This window comes from Pseudonaja textilis, chromosome 4 (genome assembly GCF_049901715.1).
Source record: "Pseudonaja textilis isolate UNSWEBS1 chromosome 4, rPseTex1.2, whole genome shotgun sequence".
Lineage (NCBI taxonomy): Eukaryota > Metazoa > Chordata > Lepidosauria > Squamata > Elapidae > Pseudonaja > Pseudonaja textilis.
The window spans coordinates 27496049-27518857 of record NC_141993.1 but is presented as its reverse complement, the minus strand read 5'-3'; the positions used below and the strand labels follow the sequence as shown (position 1 = coordinate 27518857).

The 22809-nt window shown below is 36.2% G+C and overlaps 1 protein-coding gene across 2 annotated transcripts in view; it reads right to left on the bottom strand.

Annotated features, from left to right (window-relative positions):
- The window catches only part of DNTT (DNA nucleotidylexotransferase), a 228977-nt gene that overhangs the window by 21251 nt on the left and 184917 nt on the right, over positions 1-22809 (bottom strand). For both annotated transcript variants that reach the window (XM_026710513.2, XM_087932475.1), the window contains 2 exons: positions 17919-18182; positions 15294-15377 (listed from right to left, as the gene is read on the bottom strand). In XM_026710513.2, the coding sequence (XP_026566298.1) occupies positions 15294-15377; positions 17919-18182 (348 nt within the window). The remainder of the gene's footprint in view (positions 1-15293; positions 15378-17918; positions 18183-22809) is intronic.

Below are 22809 nucleotides of genomic sequence, written 5' to 3'. Positions count from 1 at the left end.
ACTGCTTCTCTGTTAGCACTACATAATTTTAGCAGCTGCCAAACTCCAGTCTGTAGCATTCCAGTTTTGTGAAGAACTATTAAATATCCTTTTTTAGGTTGGCAAGTAAAGCCACTTCTGTTTTTTTGATAAGAAAATGGAATATGAAAACAAACAAATCAACACAAACATTCTCAGTTGCTAGCAAAAGATTTGACAAATTAGTATGGTTTCTTAGCAGTTTTGACCAGCTTCCTGTAGCTTATTGTCTTCCACAGGAACATATTTGGAGGCCAGCAGGTTGAGGAAGGCTGGTCATAGCCTATATGCCTACTGGTCTAGGACAACTCACCACAGCCAACTCACCATGGCCAACTCACTACACAATTCACCATGGTCAACTTGCAGTCGGATCACTCCAGGAGTGGGCTTCAAAACTTTTAGGAAAGGATTCTCTTCCCAGTTGCTAGGTGGGTGTGGCCATGGTGGACATGGCCTAGTCGGCCTCCTGCACCACGATGGGCTGGTGGTGCGTTTTTGCCCTCCCCAGGCTCCTGAGGATTTTCCTGAACCTCCGGGAGGGCAAAAACATTTCCGGCCTTCTCAAACTTCCGGGAGGCCCATTTTTCACCCTCTCTGAGCCTCCGTGCACGCCCTGCACTCACCTGCATCCAAAACAGGCCGTGTAGGGACTCCTGAGAGGGGAAGGGGTGGGCAGGGTGGGGCCAGCCAGGAGTGGGATTTGGGGGTTCTCCGAACTGCACAGAATCTTAGCTAGGAGCTCTCCTGAACCCCTGTGAACCCCCAGCAGCCCAGCCCTGCATAACTCACTGCAGCACAAGAGTTACACCAATATCAAAGAAAGGGTGGAATAGAATCATTAAAGAAAGGATGTAAATGGAGGGACAAAATGAAATGTGAATGACAAAAAATATAACATTTTTTATTTATTTTAAATAATTAAATGGCATTGTTCAATTGTTCTCCCTCTCTCTCTCTCTCTCTCTCTCTCTCTCTCATACACCCCCACCCCCACACCCCCATGGAGCACTTTTGTAGCTTAACAGACATGCATTTTGAAGCAGCTTCTTTAAATTTCTCCAAGGCTGGAGTGGATTCCCCCACCCCTCTCTGTCAGACTGCACTCCTTCTCAATCCAGGGACTTTAACTCACAAGGGGAAAGCAATACCTGCAGAGTCCATGGGGAATTCTTGGAGAAGTTTTTAAAGGACCTGCTTCCAAAATGCATTTCTTTTACGTTGCAAAAGTGCTCCAAGGCTCGATTCACCCCCACCCCCTCTGACAGCCTGCACCCCTTCTCATTCCAGGCACTTTAACTTACACAGGAAAAGTGATACTTGCAGCGTCCATGCCTTTCTTCCTCCCCCACCCCTCGGGGAGAAAGAGGACATGGGGAACCGAAAGCTAGGAGAGCAATCGGGGCAAGTGAGTGACCAGGCGACCGGGTTGGGGGCATGGCCAGCCAGGGGTCACCATCGGTTCGGTGACCCATGCCAAATAACCGCTACCAGTTCACCCGAATAGCTGCGAACCAGTTGAATAGCACCTCTGAAGCACACCCATCATTGCTTGTGTTTGCATTTCAGTACTATACAGTACTATAGTACTATAATGTTCAGCTGATGTTCAAGGACAGCCTCATATAGAGCACATTGCAGTAATCCAAGCAGGAGGAGACCAAAGCATGACTGACTGTGGTCAGTGCTGCCTGATCTAGAAAAGGGTACAAGTGGCATACAACCTGAAGTTCTAGAAAGTCTCCTGGTCATGGATGCCATTCCTTGAGCAGGAGAGATGAATCCATGAGAACCCCCAAAATGGTGCACCAGGTCTATCTAAGACAGGGTAAGCCATTTAGAGTTAAGGATAGAAAATCACTGGGTCCAAGGAGCCCCCCCAAAGCCAGAACTATTCTATCTTGCTAGGGTTGTATTGAAGGCAGTCCTTCACCATGGAGACCCCATAGCCTTCAAACCCAGGACAGGTTCTCCCCATCATTGTTGGCTGGCCTGGGCAGAGATTTATAGCTTAGCATGATCGGCATACTGATGATACAGTAACTCACCCCCTGCTGGAAATTTTATATGGATTATTTTTTTTGGCTGAAAGATGAAAGAACTGAAATGATGATTTATGGATTTGAAGATTCAGAAAGACATGGATTATATGAGGCGCTGAAGGGACTTGTATAACATTGAAGAAGGAGGAGGGACAGTGAGATTGTACTGTAACTATCTATTAAAAGAAGATCAGAAGTCATTCGTGTATTTTTTAATTTTAATTTTTTTCTCTCTCACTTGCACTTGCATGCTCTTATTTGTCTCTTTTCTTTTTTTTCCTCTTCATTTATTCTTTAATAACAATCTTAATAAAGTTTAACTTTTTAAAAAGAATATCTCACCCCATGCTATTGAATGACCTTCCCCAGAAGTTTCATACACATGTAAATGGGAGTGGGGAGAACAATGAGCCCTGAAATACCCCACAAGCAGAAATGGTATTCAGCAGGTTCTAACCAGTTCTGGAGAACCAGTAGTGGAAATTTTGAATGGTTTGGAGAACCGGCAAATACCACTTCTGATTGGCCCCACTCCCATCTATTCTCTACCTCCCGAGTCCCAGCTAATCAGCTGGGTCTTCTTTTGTTGCTCTGCACAGAAGAACAAAGCTGGAAAGCAGGTTTGTGGGGCGGGGAGGGAATGGGGATTTTGCAGTATGCTTTCCCTGCCAGGGCCACCAAGCCATGCCCACCAAGCCATGCCACACCCAGCATCTGTAACTTGTCCTGAAGCATAACAAGATGATGGAATGGAAAAGTGCTGAACGGTTAAGATATTTGCCCGCCAGCGATCATCCAGAATCACAGTTAGTGTTATTTCAGCCTTGTGCCTAGTTATGAAACTCATACTTCACCTAAAGCTAGTAAAATGCCCTAACATTAATACTGAAACAAGATGAACATTTAAAAGTGTTAGGAATCTGTCCACCAATTAGTTGGGTTGGCAATATATAAACCAACAATGTATGTTTGTAGCTTTAAGACAAAATCACTGTATTGATTTATACTATATTCTGATTGGTTGATTATATTACAAATTACTATAAGAGGGAGCTAGAGATCATAGCTTGTTCTCTCTGACATTCTGTCTCTCTGACATTCTGTTGCTATCTAAGGTTCTCTGTTGTATTTATGCTGTGCTTATACTTTGATATCTTTGTTTATTGTAAATGACAAAGGCAACAGGTAAGAAGACTTTGTAATTGGATATTCTTTGGACTGTTAAACGCATATGACCTGGACCGTTTATTGGACTGTGCTATTTCTTAAAGTAAACTTTAACTCAATTTAGTGTATCTGTGTGTGGCTGAATAATTATTCATAACTATTCTCATAAACATTTCCATGAGCATATCCTTGTTACTCAAGGGTTATTCTGTACATATCATAACAAGAAGCTGCCTTTCCTGATACACAAGGACATGCAGAAAGCTGGTTATATTCACCCAGTTTGTGCTATCACCTGAGGTTATCCCAAAGGTGCTTTTTCAAAAGGCAACTGGACTTTTTTCCTTGAAGACGTTTCACTTCTCATCTAAGAAGCTTCTTTGGTTCTGTTCAGTTTTCTTCAGAACTGAAGAAGCTTCTTGGATGAGAACCAAAACATCTTTAAGGAAAAATAAAGTCCAGTTGCCTTTTGAAAAAGCACCTTTGGGATGATCATGATCTGGATGACCGAGAATCTCCATAGACAATCCCCCTGAGGTGTTTTTAAATAGTATCAGCATAGCACATAGTAGCCTGCCTTTATTTATTTCCCAGCTAGGCAGGGGCTGGCTAGAGTCCCTTCTTTACTTTTCCTTGAGAGCCGGCTGATTATTTTCCTTTGCTCTTCTCTCGTTTCTTCTCTGCGCATACACGCATCTGGGATGGGCCCCACCTGTTCCTCCCTCTCACTCAGCTCCGGCCCCAAAGACAGCTGCCTCTCCACCTGGGGGAGGAAAGAAGGCCCTGGCTCTTCCTCTACCTCTGATGCTGTTTCCTTATCAGAGCCTTCCAAAGGCTCCGAAGTTGGCCCAGGCTCTCCCTCAACCTCCTCCTCATCTGACTCTCCTGTTAGCTCTGCTGGCAGCCAATGGGCCACAACAGCCAATCATAAAGAGAGATCATGCATGTTTAGTTAATGAACGGTTTTAGCCATTAGATCTTTTTCCAAATCAAGACAAGGGATGAGACCACATGAGACAAGGACAAAGAAATGCTTGACAGGAACACAAAGATTACATTTGATTTAATTTAAATGTATATATTCTTAAAGGAATTAAAAAACACCAGGACCAAGTTGGAAACCACTTGCAGAGTTTCCTTTGCTAATATAATTCTACCTTAGATTTCATTAAAATTGTAATCTATTGTCAATTTTTTAAAAAAGTAACCTTGAAACTCGTGTGTGAACTTGAGATCATAGCTCTGCAGTTCTGTTCTAGAGGGCACCAAACTTAATCCAGCACACAGGAGTTAAGCCTTTACCAGCTTAATTTTGTGTGTGTGTGAGAGAGATGTAAACAAATAATTGTCTCTTGTGTCTTCTTTTTCGTCATGAATTTGTCACATCTCTGTGAATGCACATTAATGCACAGTTATGCAGCCTTTACCTTAAAGAAAATGCTGTAATGTAGCTTAAGTGATGAGCTCTGGAATTATTTCCCACGAAATAATGATCTTTCATTTATTTAGCAAACAGCAAACATATGCCCATTGCACTATAAGATCCTTCTACTGTGTATAAAAAGAACACCTAATTATTCAATAAGATTACTTCTTCAGCTTCAGGAACTTTGCTTTCATTTCTCAAATGAGTAAGGAAAAGCAGAGGTGATATGAAAGCACACACATCATAATTAAAAAGAAACTAGTTTCACATTTGTCAGAAATCTTTTGATTCTGAAGCAAGCTATTCTCCATTGATGGGTCTTGAGGACAGCACCCAGGATCTAAGAGTGGATTGGGGTGGTTGGTCCCAACTGGTTTTATATATAATGTTTCCCATAGAGTAATTTCTGACATAATGATGGCCTGTTCTTAGTACTGGGCTGTGACATATTATTATAAATACAATATTTAGAATTGGCATACAGAAGGTTGCTTGCAGATGACAGGGCACAAGCACATACACTCACATCCTTACCCTAATCAAGAGTCTGCTTTAAGATGGCCAAGGCAATCCTAAGTTGCAGAAATAGTAATATAATTAGGACTGCAGAAAAAACAATTACTACCAACCTGCCTTCAATCGAGGACCTGTACACTGCATGAGTCAAAAAGAGGGCTGTGAAAATATTTACAGAACCCTCACATCCTGGACTGTTGATACATAAACTGTATCAACTCCTACCCTCAAAATGATGCTATAGAGCACTGCACACGGAACAACTAGACACAAGGACAGTTTTTTCCCAAATGCTATCACTCTGCTAAACAAATAATTCCCTCAACACTGTCCAACTATTTACAAAGTCTGCATTACTATTACTATTAATCGTCTCATCACTCTTTATCGCCCATCCCCTTCCATTTGTGACTGTATGATTGTAACTTTGTCGCTTGTATCCTGATGATTTATATTGACTGTTTCCTAGTATGATTTGATTGCTTATTGTACCCTATGACCATCACTAAGTGTTGTACCTGATGATTTTGACTCTTGATGAATGTATCCTTTCTTTTATGTACACTGAGAGCATTTGCATCAAGACAAATTCCTTGTGTGTCCAATCACACTTGACCAATAAAGAATTCTACTTCTATTCTATTCTAGAAGGATAGAATCAAGATCACATGAAATACTAGTACCACTTTATAAAGCCTTAGTAAGGCCACACTTAGAAAACTGCATTCAGTTTTGGCCACCATATTACAAAAAGATGTTGAGACTCCAGAAAGAGTGCAGAAAAGGGCAACAAAGATGATTAGAGGGCCATTCATAAAACATATGAAGAATGGTTGCAGGAATTGGATATTTCTTGTTTAGTAAAAAGGACTAGGTGTGACATGATAGCACTGTTCCAATATTTGAAGGCCGCCTCAAAGAAGAGGGGGTCAATCAATTTTCCAAAACACCTGAAGACAAGACAAGAAATATTGGATGGAAACTAATCAAGAAGAGAAGCAACCTAGAGCTAAGGAGAACTTTGAAAGTATGAAAACAATTAACTAGTGGAACAGCTTGCCTTCAGAAGTTGCGGGTGCTCCATCACTGGAGACTTATAAGAAGAGACTGGACAGTCACTTGTCTGAAATGGTATAAGATCTTATGTTTGAGCAGAGGGTTGGACTAGAAGGCCTCCAAGGGCTCTTCTAACTCTGTTATTCTGTTATGTGTTATGGGAAATATTTGGCTCAACTGCAGTACTATAACTATTATTTCAAATCTAGCATCAAGTTAGTAGGGCTTATTTAAGTGAAATGGATGCAGTTGTTTTCTACTTTGCATTAGAGAGAACTAAAGCCAAAATCTATCGAAGAGTATTTGGTATTGGGTGGCAAATGGATGTGGGTGCCATAGGCAGCTTTCAGTGGTGAGTTCTAATTCAGAAACCTTTTAGTACTTGTACACTATTTCTTGTTTTCCCAACACACTGCAAAGCCCTTCCTTTGGTTTGTACCTTATCCTCAGCAGTGAGATGAGAAGGACCTCACTCTCTGAGGGATGCTCTCTTTGTGCTCAGAATGAACTTGAGACCTTTTAACATGTATTTTTTCACTGCCTTTTCTACACAGCAGGGGTATCCTTAACCAAATCTGTTATCTTTCCTCTGCACAGTTTGGAACCTACCATCAACAAAAGAGTTCTATCGGTAGTATTTTGCATTAAAAGGTAGTAATTTGCACAAAAAGGCATCATGAAAGCATCGATGTGAAATCCCTTTTTTTTTCTCCTATTGCATTGCATTTCTAATTTTTTGATTTCTATCTGATCTTTTTGATATTGTTTTATTCTACTCTTATTCTATTCTATTCTTATTCTATGTTTCCCTCTCTCTGTTTTTTATGTCCTAATTTGGGGAATTTATATGACCATTACACTATTTTGTTGCATTTGGCCATTACTTTTCTTATTATTATTATTTGGTTATCTTGCTGGCCAATGTCTATAGATGAATACATTTGATTTAATCTGCCTTGATTGATAATTGATAATCGATAAAAGCTAATTGTGCAAGTCATTTAAAGATTTTCTTATATTGCAATCATGGAAATAGAGCGTTCAGATCATAAGATCATAACTGCACTTTTATTCTGCACTAGTCTGGCTATATCTGGAAAGTTGTGTTCGGTTCTTTCAGCAAAGGACATGATCTGGAGCATGTTCACTGCAGGACATTCAGAATGGTGAACGAACTAAAATAATTCTACTAGAAATGATTAAACTTGTTAGACAAGTTATGTTGAGATCCCAGTTGAATCCAGCTAATAAAAAAAAACAGAAGCCTTCGTTTGTTTAAGGAGAGAAAATTTCACTCTTATCATGTAACATTTTGGGAATCGGTAAGACAACAAAAGAGAATGACCGAATGTTTAAAATGCCATTTTTATTGCTTTCTGCATTTGATGTTCTTATTTAATTCTGCTTAGTATGCTGCTAAATACCATATTTCCTTTACCCTTACTTCCAAGATAAAATCTAAAATGAAGGAATGAACTCATGTCTACACATTAATAACCAATCTTTGGAAAGGTGTTTCAAGTCTGACAAAGGAGATTATAATCATTACAAGTGTAGCTGCACTAGGACAGTATAGGAACATTGTAATCTCTGCACAAAACAGTGACATTCTTCCCTCTCAATAAAATTTAAAAAACAACACAATTTTAATCAGTTATCACCATCATGCACAATGTAATAAAACATGTGGATGATCTTGGGGAAAGAGATGATGTCCAGGAAACAATCAGACAAAAGAGCCCCAGGAGCTTAATGGTCAGAGAAATAAAATCAGTACGCATTTGCCCTAAGGAATCAAACAGTCAAATGTGCTGGCGGGAAGTCTGTACCTTCAGACTTGCAAGATTCTGTTAATATGGTCTTACAATAAAATATAATTAATTCATCTTGTTGTGTTTCCTGTCCGGTTTACGTAGGAGGGCTGACACCCTACTTGTGAATTCAGAATAATCCTTGCCTTAATTGTCTCCCATTTATATAAAAATGCAATTGGAATTTTTTCAACCAATTACTAAACCATCAGCACTATTAGCAAGATATGCGGCCAGCACCTTGCTGTTAAGATGATGGATTGGATGGTTCACAGGCCATTGACTAAAGAACAAATCAGATTTCATAAAGCCTTATATCAAAAAATAACAGAGTTGGAAGGGACCCTGGAGGTCTTCTAATCCAGCCCCCTACTCAAACAGGAGACCCTATATCGTTCCAGATAAATGGCTGTCGGTCTCTTCTTAAAAGCCTACATTGATGGAACACCCACAACTTCTGAAGGTAAGCCATTCCACTGGTTGATTGTTCCCACTGTTAGGAAATTTCTCTTAGGTTGCTCCTCTCTTTATGCAGTGAGCAATCTCCTAGAGTATACTTCTTAAAAGCTTCTATAAATTAGTGTAGCCCCAGGTATGATTTTGGGAGAGCAAGCATCACAGAACACCAAATAAATGCTCTGTCTTACATATGGGCAAAACAAAATCAGAAAATAAAATACAAGCTGAATAGTCAAGACCTTGTTGATGATCCAAGCTCTGGAAAGGACCTTGGAATACTCATCTCAAATGACCTAAGTGCTAGAGCCCACTGTAACTACATAGCCCAAAAGGCATTAAGAGTTGTTAATCTCATCCTACGTAGCTTCTTCTCTGGTAATATCACACTACTAACTGGAGCATACAAAACATTTGCTAGACCAATTCTATTATCGACAGTCTATGGTTCCTTGTTTGTTATCAATATTGGTGACATATTTACAAATACATCTTATTGCAAGAATATAATTACTACCTCTTTTACATTTTACATTGTTTACTAATATATTTTCTATTTTTGTTCTATCCAGTCATACCAGCAGTCCCAGCTTCTATAATATTCTGATGTTTCTTTTTCCTTAAGTGCTAAGGTTAACTTATCCATCTCTGCACAGGCTGTTATTTTCTGAATGACCATTTCCTCTGTTGGAATATCTGCTTGTTTCCAACACTGTGCAAAGGTTATTCTGGCTGCGGTAAGAATGTGCAGTATTATATATTTGACTTTTTTAGAAATTTGTCTATTAAATATCTCCAGTAAGAAGAATTCTGGTTTTAATTCAATTTGCTCTGCCGTTATTTCCTCTAACCATTTTTTTATTCTGTGCCAGTATCTTTGGGCTTCAGTGCAGGACCACCACATGTGAAAGAATGTTCCGTGTTTCTTTTTACATTTCCAGCGGATTCATGTTAGGAGACATTTTTGCTATTCTTGAGGGTGAGAGATGCCATCTAAAAAACATTTTATAGGCATTTTCTTTATATGTTGCTGATTTTGTAATTTTATTATTCCTTGTCCAGACCTTTTCCCATTCTAATAATGTAATGCTACGTCCTATGTTTCTACTCCAAGCTATCATGTTGCCTTTGACTGCTTCCTCTTCTAATTCTATCTCTAATAAAATTTAGTTATATTTTTTTTTAATCTGGGCCTAATAGGATTTTATCTAATTGTTGTAGCTTAGCATAAATTCCAAAAATTTTCTTGTCCTGGCTATATCTATTTTGAATTTGCAGGTAAGCCCACCGGTATACTTGTAGCCCTTATTCTTGGAGATCTTGCCATGATTTTAAAATTCCTTGCGCATCAAGAAGGTTTTCGTATTTTAGTATTTTATTAAGATCTAGATTATTTGGATGTATCATCACCTCCATCGTTGAGATCCAGACTGGGATTTTTAAATAATGTTTTTTATTTTATTTTATTCCAATTAGCCAATAAGGAATCTTTAATTATATGTCTGTGGAAATAATTCTGTTTGATTTTTCCAGTGTCCCATAAAAGTGCATGCCACCCCCCTCTGTAAGTCACGGCCTTCTAGAAATAAGATTCATTTATTCGACAGGTTTACCCACTCATTCAACCAAAGTAAGGAGACTGCACTATAGTATAATTCCCAATTTGGGAGTACCATACCTCCCCTGCTCTTCATATCTTGCATTGCCTTTAGGTTTATCCTCAGTTTTTTCCCTTGCCAAATAAATTTGGTGATTATCTTAAGTTCCACAAAGTAATTTTATGTATTTGTATTGGTATTGTTTGGAATAAGTAAATAAATTTGGGCAGAATGTTCATTTTTATAGTGGCAATCCTCCCTAATAAGGAGATTTGTAATTTAACCCATATCTCTAAATCTTTTTTGACTGTAATAATTTATCATAATTATTTTCCATTAGGGTTTTGCGTTGAGCCATCAACCAAATTCCTAAGTATTTAACTTTTTTTACTATTTGTAATCCCATTATCCTTTCCAATTTTAATTTTTGTTTTTCTGTTAAATTTTTAGTTATTAATTTCATTTTTTCCCTATTGATTTTAAGTCCTGCAACTTTCCCAAATTGCTCTAACTCTTTCAATAGTTCTTGACCTGTTTCAATTGGTTCCTCTATGAAAAAAACCATATCATCCACAAATGACTGGAGTTTATATTTTTCTTTCTTAATTTTTAGTCCTTTTATTCCTGGATTCTGTCTAATTCATGTAAGCAATGTTTCCAAAGATGATATGAAGAGCAGGAGAGATAATGGACATTTCTGCCTAACTCCTTTCTCTATTTTTATTGAGCATGTGTACTCTCCATTAATTATAATATTCGCCATTGTGAATCATAAATTGTAGTCACAATGTTTTTAAATTTAGTGCCCAAAATTCATATTGTAAATTTGTTGGATTAGGAATTGCCAATTTAGATTGTCAAAGGCCTTCTGTGCATCCAAGAATGCAAGGGCTATTTGTTTTTCTGGGTGAGCTTCGTAGTATTCCAAAACATTTAGTACTATGCTTAAATTATTCCTAATTTGTCTATTGGGAAGAAATCCGTTTTGATCTTTATGCATATATTCATTCAGTATTTTTTTAATCTATTTGCTATAATTGTGGTAAATATTTTATAATCAGTATTTAACAGGGAAATTGATCTATAATTTTGTATTAGTCGTAAGTCTGAATCTTCTTTCGGGATCAACGATATCAGTGTCTCCTTCCATGAATCCGGCATTCTTGCTACAAGTAGGACCTCATTATATACTTCCACTATTTGTTCTCCTATTTTCTTATAGAGTTCCCCTGGTATCCCATCAGGTCCTGGGGGTTTATTGTTCTTTTGGTTTACTATTGCTGTTTTTAACTCGGGCCACGTAATGTCTCTAGTTAACATTTCCTTCATCTCCTCCTTGATTATTTTATCTTTAGTAATACCCAAATAGTTTCTTATCATGTCCTCGTTTACCTCCTCCTTTTTATAAAGATCTTCAAAAAATTTACATGCAATTTCTTTTTTCTGTTCTATTCCTTGTTGGGGATCCCCGTTTTCATCTATTAATTGGTAGATCAATCTTTTTTGTTTTTCTTTTTTTTAAGTTAGTAGGCTTAAGTTTGTAGGTTTGTAGGCACTTTCCTGATTTATTGGCCTGTTCAAAGAATATCTGTCTAGCTGTATTCAAATTTAAAACCATTCCTTCTTGTTCAGTTAAGTTTAATTTATGTTTAGTTATTATCATCTGTTTTTTCAATTTACAATCTTTTGGGGTGTTTTGTAGCTGAATTTCTAATTCTTTGATTCTTTGTTCTAATTTATTTTGTTGGGCATATTTTTCTTTATTTCTTTTAGCGGAGTATATTGTTGTGCCTCTTATTATTGTCTTCATTGTATCCCAAATATTCTGTTTCGTAGTTGCCTCATTGTTATTTTCTTTTAAGAAATAATCTAATTCCTCCTTAAGTCTATTCATAAATTCTTTTTCTTTAATTAGCTGTGTATTTAGGGTCCACCTTTTCCTTGGTTTCTTTCTACCTTTCCACACTATCTGAATTGGATTGTGATCTGCCCATTCGTTTGGTAAAATTTCAATCTCTTTTAATTCATTTACTAGCTCACCATTCATCCACACCATATCAATTCTTGTCCATGATTGGTGAGGATTAGAGTAAAATGTAAATTGCTTTTTATCAGGGTTTAATTTCCTCCACATGTCTATCAAATTTAGTTCAATCATCATTTCCTCACATGATTTCAGTAGTTCTCTTTTTTTCTTCTCCCCCCCGCTACTGTGATCTTCCTGGTGGTCCACAATAGCATTGAAATCTCCCAAGATACAAATATTTCTTTTCTCTAATTCCACTATTTTCCCATGTAATTGTTTAAAAAATTCCTTTTGGTTATCGTTAGAGGTATATATTACCACTAATAAAATTGGAATTGATTTAATCCAAATTTGTAGCACCAGAATTCTTCCATTGGGGTCTGTCTAAATTAGCTCTGCTTTCATGTCGTCCTTCACATATACTGCTATGCCTTTCTTTTTCCTAAAATCTGCTGGCAAGGTATACAAATTCCCTAGCTTGGGGCATTCTAGATATTTTTCTTCTTTCTTCCGTATATGAGTTTCCTGTAAAAATATTATATCTGCATTTTGTTTAATTAGGATTAGTATTCTCTTCCTTTTTATCCTAGAGCTTAGGCCATTTATGTTAATTGATAATATTTTCTTTTCTTCATCCATCACCTAATTGATTCTTGCTCTTTGTCTTGTAGTTACTCCTGTCTCTCTTTGTGGCTGATTGTGGGTCTTTGGTTCTTCTCTCTCTTGATGTTGTATATTTTTTAAGTTCCTATGATTCCCATCTCTATTTTTTGATAATCTTGCTCGTCTTGCGAATTTTTTTCTAATTCGTCTCTACTACTCAATTCTTCAGGGCCTACCAATCGTTCATAGAATTCTTAGGCTTTTTCCACGGAGTCTACTTTAATTTTTCTTTCTTCCCATGTAATTAGCATTCCCTCTGGGAATAGCCATCTGAATATGATGCCTTTTTGGATTAATTGGTTTGCCAAAGATTCATAATCTCGCCTCTGTCGATAATAGAATTGATAGTTTTTTAATTGTTTTTTTCTTTTTCTTTCTGTGTGTTGTGTGTGTGTTTGTTTGACATTTTATTTGTATAATCAATAAAGTTTGTTTTAAAAAAGATTTGCTAGACCAATACTCGAATATAGCTTATCACTCTGGAACCCACATCACATATCTGATATTAACACAGTTGAAAAAGTCCAGAAATATTTCACAAGAAGAGTTCTCCACTCCTCTACTCCCTGCAGAATACCTTATGCCACCAGACTTGAAATTCTAGACCTAGAAAACCTGGAACTACACCATCTTCAGTCTGATCTAAGTATAGTATATCAAATCATACATTGCAATGTCCTACCTGTCAATGAATACTTCAGCTTCAACCATAAATATACAAGAGCACGCAATAGATACAAACTCAAGGTTAACCACACCAAACTTGATTGCAGGAAATGCGACTTCAGCAACAGAGTGGTCAATGTCTGGAATACTCTCCCTGACTATGTGGTTTCTTCCCCAAACCCCAAAAACTTTAACCTTAGATTTTCTACTATTAACTTCATCCCTTTCCTAAGAGGTCTGTAGGGGGCATGCATAAGCACACCAATGTGTCTACCGTCCCTGTCCTATTGTTTCTTTTATTTTCTTATACGTATTAATTTCATGTATTCATAATTATGTTTATCCTTATACTTATTATCTTGTAAGCGATTGACAAATCAAATAAATCAAATAAAGAAATAAACACAGTGAGAATTTCCTTTGAGCCAGGGGTTTTCAAACTTTTTCAAACTGTGAATCATCTCCTGAACCCACAAAACAGTAGTTGTGGCATTTTTCATGGAAAATAGTTCCTACTCTTTTCAAAATACCTTAGAAAAAATGCTGTGGGTGTCCCAATAAGAATTTGAGTTTACTTTTTTTCTCTTCCTTTCTTCGCCCTTAATCTCTCATGGAACCCCCGTTAAATTATTCTAGAACTCGAAATTTTTATAGTACAACTTGTTTTCAACAATGAGGCAAGGATCATACAATTATACTTGGGTGTTCCTCAGCTTCTCAGGTGGCCTCTATTCTGCTTAGGTTCAGAAGAAAAAATTCCCATGAGCTTCTAAAACCTTTCATAGGCTTTGGACTATTACCAGAGGAATATATTTCTTTCCTTTGCATATGCGTAAAATTATTTTTGCTTCAGCTAGGCTTTGTTTTCAAGGATAACTGAATCTTATTTAGTTTATTCCTTTGGGAGATTAAGAAACAAGGAAGACAAGAAATTAAGTCTCTTGATTTTTTTTTTTACTCTCTGAGATCCTAGCTTCTATTCAAAACTTATTAATCTGAGCATTTGAGAGACAAGTTTTCCTTTCTCTCAGTCATTTAGTTGAAACAAATTAAAAGCATTCTATAGATTGATTAAGTAAATTTTAGCACTGATTTTAAACACCCGCGTTTTATATTCTGGAGAATATAATAGGAATTTAAAATTAAATTGCTACTTTGACTTTAACTGGAAACTCTCTTTCATTAATGTTCTTTCTGAAATGTTTCTCTAAGTGATGTTTTATTTCATATGTGCAATTTTCTCTGTAATACAAAATTGTTTGAATTACTATGTGAGTTCATTTAATTACTTAATACTCACTACGGTCCTTCAAGGTTAAGTCTCATGGCACTTGTAACAATAGGAAGCAAGTGACAGTGGCATAGTAATAAGAGAATAAAATAAAGAAAAAGAGGCTAGAGGCTGGAAAAAGGAGGGGATTAGGCTCAAATCCAAATCCATTAGCTGTTTGTGTATAAATATGCAAGAAACCTGAATTTAAACAGAACTCTGGAATGTTTCCTGATGGTAGAAGCTACATAGTTGACAATTTGTGTTTCTTACTGGGGACATCATTTCCCGACAGGAAATCATATAAATATTGAATAAGTAGGCAGGAATCTTCTACTAATCTTTAGAAAGGAAGGAATACAGCCTCACTCCTACATTTTAAATTTTATTTAATTTATTTTCTCTTTTTGTACAAAGCTACTCATGTGAAATATTTCAAGGTAATTGCAATTTGACCTTTAATTTATTTGACAGTCAGAGGTCTAATTTTTGCTTAACAGATTGGGGGATGAAAAAGGCACTGAACAGGGGGATGATTGATGAATTCAATAATGACAGTAGAAAGGAAAAGACATTACCTTAGTTTTATCATATAAGGCATGATTATCCAACATCATTTTCTTCTCATGGGTGGCATATCTCCGCAGATCACGTTCAAATTGCTGCATGCATATAAAATACTCAGTGTTATCATAGCAAAGCCAAATTATCTATCTATCTATCTATCTATCTATCTATCTATCTATCTATCTATCTATCTATCATCTACCTATGTATCTATGTACCAACCTACCTACCTATCTATATATCTTTCTACCTATCAATTTATCTATCTACCTTCCTATCTACGTATCTATCTAGATCTATCTATCAAACTACCTATCTACCTTCCTACTTATATATCTAACTATCTCTATCTACTTACATACGTATCTACATATCTACCTACCTACCTATTTATCTATCTACCTTCCTATCTACATATCTATATCTATCTGTATCTATCTACCTACTTACCTATGTATCTTTCTTTCTATCTATTTATAACAGATAACAGATAATGAGAGTTGGAAGGGATCTTATAGATCATCTAGTCCAACCCACTGCCCAAGCGGGAAACCCTACACCATTTCTGACAAATTGCAGTCCAATCTCTTCTTGAAGGTCTCAAGTGATATCTATTTTGTTTTAATCTATTGTAGCACTCTTTGTTATAAACTTTTATGAATATACTGTAGATATAAATTTAGGATAAATTTAAGATAAATTGATATTGTCCTGCAATGACTTTTAAAATCCTAAAGTAAAAATGTTCCTGAGAGCTAATATTAAAGACTAGCCATGAGGAAGCCTGCTAGGTCCTCATTACTGTACACATAACCATAAGTAATGTGATATTGCGATATTACATTATATTCTTTCCTATAACAAATGTAGTCTGCAATTCTTATAAGTTTTGTAATGGATGTTCACCCAGAGCTACTCTGTTGGATGTGTGATACTATATCACATTAGCTAGTACTGTCTCCCTGATAATTATATCTTTATAAGAAGAAATGGTTGAAGTTTAATTTAAACACACAGTGGATTCCATTTGCTTCTGACTCACAAAAGATGTCTGAGTAAAACAAAAATCTTTAGGTATTTGCACTTTTTCAGGAAACATTACACTTTATAATATGTTTGAGGGTAGCAACCTAGAGATTAGAAGCAACTGTCAAAGAAACACAAAATACATACAATATTAAGGGAGTCGGTGTAACCTTCAGCACTATTCAGAAATAAATATCATTAAGTTAAATAAGCTTACTTTAGATGTAATATATAAATTACAGTTATAATCTACACTTCCTAAATTGCTTTCAACAGACTTGGCTGATTCTTTCCTGAAAGCACGCTTCCCATTCTTCTGATCATTTCAATGTTATCATTTTAGGGAGACAGAAAGACATGAACTAAAGGTTATTTTTTAAAATATATTCTGCGTTCCGTATTTATTACATAAAGTCAAATTTCTATAAAATCAGAATGTAATAAAATTTTAATTCAAATGCTGTAATGAAGTCATCTACAAAATAAGTAAATTAATATTTGGGATTTGCTTTGTTTATTTATATTTTTAAACCCTGAAGTCTTCTGCTTATTAAAATTATATTTATTTATTTCACATTTATTCTAGAGCTTTTACACTTCTATTCCCTGTCTTTAGTTTTCTCTTAAGCATAATTTATTTGAAATATTCAAGTAAAGATTCCTAAAGGAGAGGAACAGATTGATGCATGACATAATGATTCTTCATATGCTCAAGAAATTCAAATTCTTTAAAAAAAGCCATCATAGGTAACTGGTGTCAAACTTGAATTTTCCTTTATGAAAATTTGTTTTTCCTCCATTGAACGTTGTATTAAAAGCTCCTCTAAAATAGTGAAACTGGATTGGGAAAACCAGATAAGACTTATGGGGGACAAATAATATCTTATCATTTCTTGATGGGTCTGAAAGGTATGTTAGACCAGAGCAGAAGAACTGAAACAGTTGATTATCCTTACAGAGAACAAGATGGATTACAAAAACCATGTTGTTATCCTGTCTCAAGCGTGAAAGGACAAGCTACATAGGTACAATAAAGGATACTGTTTATGTTGAAATGTTCTAGTATCAGTAGAAAGGGGTGAGCTTGGAGCCCTTATAGGAATGTAGAATTTATATGGATTGGACCAGACCATCTTAAAATCATCCCATTTTGTTATCAAATGCTGCGATCAGCTGTAAAGATCACAGCATGATTTATATTGCATTCTAGATAATATATATGTTACAATTCTGGGAGACTATAACCCAAACCCTGATTACAGTATTTCAGGACTCTTTTGTAATCTTGTGCCTGGGACCACAGTAATCACTATAGTTGTGCATGCCAATAAAAGATACTTCATAGCATCAATCAAAAAATGCTTTGTTTCCTTGTTTAAAGTGGGCATTTTTCCACAACAGTTTATAAAACTCAGTTGGTAAACTACACTATTTCAGTAAGTATCAGGACATAAAGTAGTAATGGACCCTTCAGTAAAGAAACAAGGAAAACATTAATATACAAATGATAAGCCAAAGAAATGAACTTTTTTTTTCCAGATGTATGGCACTGCAATTTTCTTATACAAGTTAGGATAGAAATATAAACAGGAGGAAAGGAAGTTATTTACCCTAGATCCAGTCCATCCTAAGAGAGCAAATGCATAATGCTGAAAAGGAGTAACAACCAGATCCACACGAATTGCTTTCCAGTCTTTTGTTCCTTCTTCCGCAAAAACATTTGACTGGACGGCACTTCCTTTGTTCACTCTTTCCTTATGGACTTTTAAAATTGCAAAGCACTTCTGAAAATGGTCTAAAGCATCGACTTTTCTGCTTGGAAACTTTGTATTTTCAAACGTTGATTCAATAAGATCATAATATAAGAGCAATTCCTAGAAAAAAACACATTCTACGTATTATTACGCTGAGAGCCAATGTGAGGAGATTGTTGTGTTTGCATAGGAAGTCGTCTTCAGCATGAAGGTACATTTAGGTGACGTTGGAACAAGTACTCAATCTGAGCCCTTGCCTCCTAGGACTGTAAATGTGTGGAAATATTGGAGGAGGATGTGATATTCCAGCTTGCCATAAGCACCTGGAGCCAAGGTAGAACACCAACAAACATATTAATAAAATAAAATATTTATTATGTTATGATTATACATTGTTACTTTAATTATCTAACCCATAGGTCTCAGAGCACATACACATGCCACAGCCATAATGTGGGTTGAAAAAAGATCATCTGCAGACAGTCTTAAGGCTAATTCATATACATTTGGGAGGCTTTGATAATTTCAAAATTAGGTATTGCAAAAAAATCTTACTAATTGTGCAAAAGAAAAAGTTCCTATAACATTGTCAGCATTCACTAAATAAATATGAAGTTGGCAACAAAAGTATCCCAATGTTCCCTATGTGGTTCTTTCCAATGGAGGCCTTTGACAATCATGTGACTTATTATGAACAGCGGTTCTGCACTATCATTCTAAGGGTTGGAGCTTTAATAACTTGAGAGATTATATCTATGCTAAAATAGTTTTTCAGAAATTATTCAGGTATCACCTTTCATGTTTTGATGGGTAGAAGATTTCTACTTGAGCAAATACAAAAATGTCTTCGCAGTGCAGGATGTGATCCTAAGTGATCACATTCCAGAATAAACATTAAAATCATAAAAGACCACACTTTTTTTTGATGTGGCGGTCACGAAAATACAGAGTTTTTCTACATCATTTTGTAGAGCTTACAAGATGAAAATATGAAGTCCCTAGTTCACCATCAAAGTTATGTAGCACATTATAGGATTATAAGTAGGACATCCTGGAGTGTTAAGCCCTTAATAGCAGAGATTATTTATGCAAAAAATGTGAAAAGTAAAGTTACTATATATTAATAGCTAAGATTCATATTACTCCCACATATCATAATTCAAAAACCAACTGTATATTCTTCTAAACCCTGAGCCAAAGCTTCTCTCCATGTTTTTCATATTTGAAATTTAGAAGAAACAATACAGCTTGCCAAATATCAGTAAACTGGCAATCACCACTATTCTGTTACACTATGCCTACAAAGTTTGCATTCTAAAAATATTTATAGCTTTTGGTATAGACGTTGTCAAATTTAGACAGGGGACATTAATTAAAAATTAATGCTTGTCTTCTGTTCCAGTGGAAGTTCCTGAGTATGTGTCAATATGCTGCACATAACTGCTTAGTTGCTAGATTGCAGGCACGAGTGCATTGGCTGGAAATGAGAGTCTAGGTTACAGATTCCAGCCTGCATAGAATAGCAGCAACATATTTGGAGCAAAATTTGGATTCCTTTTTTTCTTAATTATTTTATGGCAAATGACAGTAACTGTCTTACCAAAAGCGGAGAATAGAATTCTTCATTGGCCAAGTGTGATTGGATACACAAGAAATTTATCTTTCCTGCATATGCCCTCGGTGTACATAAAGGGAAAAATATATTCATCAGGAATCATAAGATACAATACTTAGTGATAGTCATAGGTTACTAATAAGCAATCAAATCATACTAAGAAACAAATAAAACAATATAAATTGTAAAGGTACAAGCAACACGGTTATAGTCATAAGTGGAAAGAGATAGGTACTAGGAAATGTTATTATAATCTAGTAGTAGAGGAATAATAGTAATACAGTCTCAGTAAATAAGTTGACTGTTGAATGTGTAAATAGTAAATAAGAGTCTGTTGAATGTGGCATGAGCATGTTTATAACTAGTAATCTTGTTTACTTCTTCATTGTATTGAAAAATGTTATGCAACAGAGTTGATTAATCAAACCCATGATGGGTAATAAGCCAATATTATGGATTGGCCAGTGGAATATAAGAGAAGACACAAATTAACAAAGGAAAGGAGAAAATTGGCTGTGTGGTCAGCTTGTTTGTTCGTAGGAGAATGGGAAACTGTGAGAAATCTGAATAAAGGCAGCCTTATTTGTGGGATGCATTTGATGATAAAAGTATGGATGTGAATGTGAAGAATATAACGTGATTATAAATGAAAGAACCAAAGCATATGTCACGAAGTATGAATCAGCGCAACATGTACAAGTGGTCCTCAATTTACAATGACAATTGAGTTCCAAAATTTCTGTTGCCATGTGAGACATTTGTTAAGTGAGATTTGCCCCATTTTATGACTTTTCTTGCCAAAGTTTGAATCACTGCAGTTGTTAAGATAGTAACACGGTTATTAAGTGAATCTGGCTTCTCCATTGACTTTGCTTGTCAGAAGGTTGGAAAGGGTGATCACATGACCCTGGCACACTACAACCGTCATAAGCATGAGTCAATTACCAAGCATCCGAGATGAGTTGTGATGATGTGACCATGAGGATGCTGCAGTGGTTGTAAGTGTGAAAGATGGTTTTTCAGTGCCATTTTAACTTTGAACAGTCACTAGATGAACTGTTGTAAGTTGAAGGCTCCCTGTATTAAGAAAGACAGAATTCATAGGCTGACATCAGTTACATGTTTTCCCCTAATGAATGGTTCTAATGAAAAATAAGGGGCGAGTTTTGGATAAAATGGTGCAACATTCTGAATGAATGAGATCTAGGGAAAAGATTATTTTTGCTGGGTGACAGAAATGCCTGAGTTGGAGCTGGATGAAAAAGAACAGAAAAATTGACATGGCTTTCAGAGACCCAAGAATGAATGAGAATGGTAATTTTTTTAAAAAAAATGACTGCTTGTTTTAAGGCATAGTTTATTTATACATTTAAGGCATAGTTTATTCATTCATTTACAAAAAAAAAAACCCACCCTGAATTGAACACGAAGCACGATTGATTTAAGAGTTTAGGACAAAGGACTGGGAAAATTAGTGAAGGATTACAAAGGTGATGAGATATTCTGAATCTAGGACAGATCATTTTTGGTAGTGTCAGGAATGAGACTTGCGGGGGAAATGTACAAGGAAGAACAGGAAAGAAATGAACTAAAACAGAGTGAATGCTGAACAATTGAAAAAAAGGAAAATGCAAATATTGCATGAAAAAGTGGTAGATGATAGTTTAATGTTCCAATAGAATGAAGAGAATATGTGTACTCTATTATGCACAGAATAGGGTGGAAAATAAGAAGTGTGTGGAATTACACCAATGTGAAATATGAAAAATAAGGCTTGGCAGATTGATAGTGGGGAGGAAATGAAAGATGGGTGTAAATGAGGAGGGGGGAAAGCACATAAAAAGACTTCTGGAAAAAAATGAAGATCAAAGAACAATATTGTGCCATGTGTATATAAAGAAGATAATTGCAAAGAATGTAGCCAGAAAAGAGTAAGGAACTGTTAAAATTAAAAGAGACAGAGAAAGTGCAGAGCAATGTCAGTTGGAAAGCAAGCGGGGGGGAAAGAAATATTTTGGAAGTGGATGAAGAGAGACAAGCAAGGAGCCTCTAGCAGAATGAGTAAAATAAAATAAAAAATAAAAAGGATGAAATGATTTGGGATGAAATTGAAGCAAGAGGACGCTAGAAGGATTATTTTAGAGATTTGTATGAGAATGCTCATGATATGTAGAGGAATGAAACAGAAATGAACGCTATAAATCTTAGTGTCCAAGAAAAAAATATGAAAATAAAGTCATAAAAGCCTTAAGAATGTTGAAAAATGATAGGGCTCCAGGTTTAGAAAGAAGAATTGGAGGAATAGTAAAAAAAAAATGGATGCATTTTGTTTATGGTGTGGCTGTGCAATTTGTTTAATGTATCTCTGAAGGCTGCATCTGTGCTTGATAATTTTTCCCCCATGGAAAAAGAACTGCAGGGAACTAATCCAGACAGTTGCCTAAAGTCAACATCGACTCAAAGACACATCAAAACAAGAGATAGATAGATAGATAGATAGATAGATAGATAGATAGATAGATAGATAGATAGATAGGCAGGCAGGCAGGCAGGCAGGCAGGCAGGCAGGCAGGCAGGCAGGCAGGCATAGGTGTGCGTGTGTATGGTATTCAGCTTTGTTCGGGTATTTTCCCACGTCATTATAAAGTTGTAGCAACGTTTCGGCAGAATCTCATCTGCCATCATCAGGCTTCTGTATTGTGTTCGTGATGGCAGATGAGATTCTGACAAAACATTGCTACAACTTTAAAAGCACAACTATAATGACATGGGAAAATATCTGAACAAAGCTGAATACCATACATGTAAGTACCCGCGAAAACTTACGAAAACAAATACACACACACATATATATATATGTGTGTGTGTGTGTGTGTGTGTGTGTGTGTGTGTGTGTGTTTTCTTAAGTTTTCACGGGTACTTACATGTATGGTATTCAGTTTTGTTCAGATATTTTCCCACGTCATTATAGTTGTGCTTTTAAAGTTGTGGCAGACGAACACAATACAGAAGCCTGATGATGGCAGAGGAGATTCTGCCAAAACGTTGCTACAACTTTAAAAGCACAACTATAATAATGTGGGAAAATACCCGAACAAAGATACACACACACACACACACACACACACACAC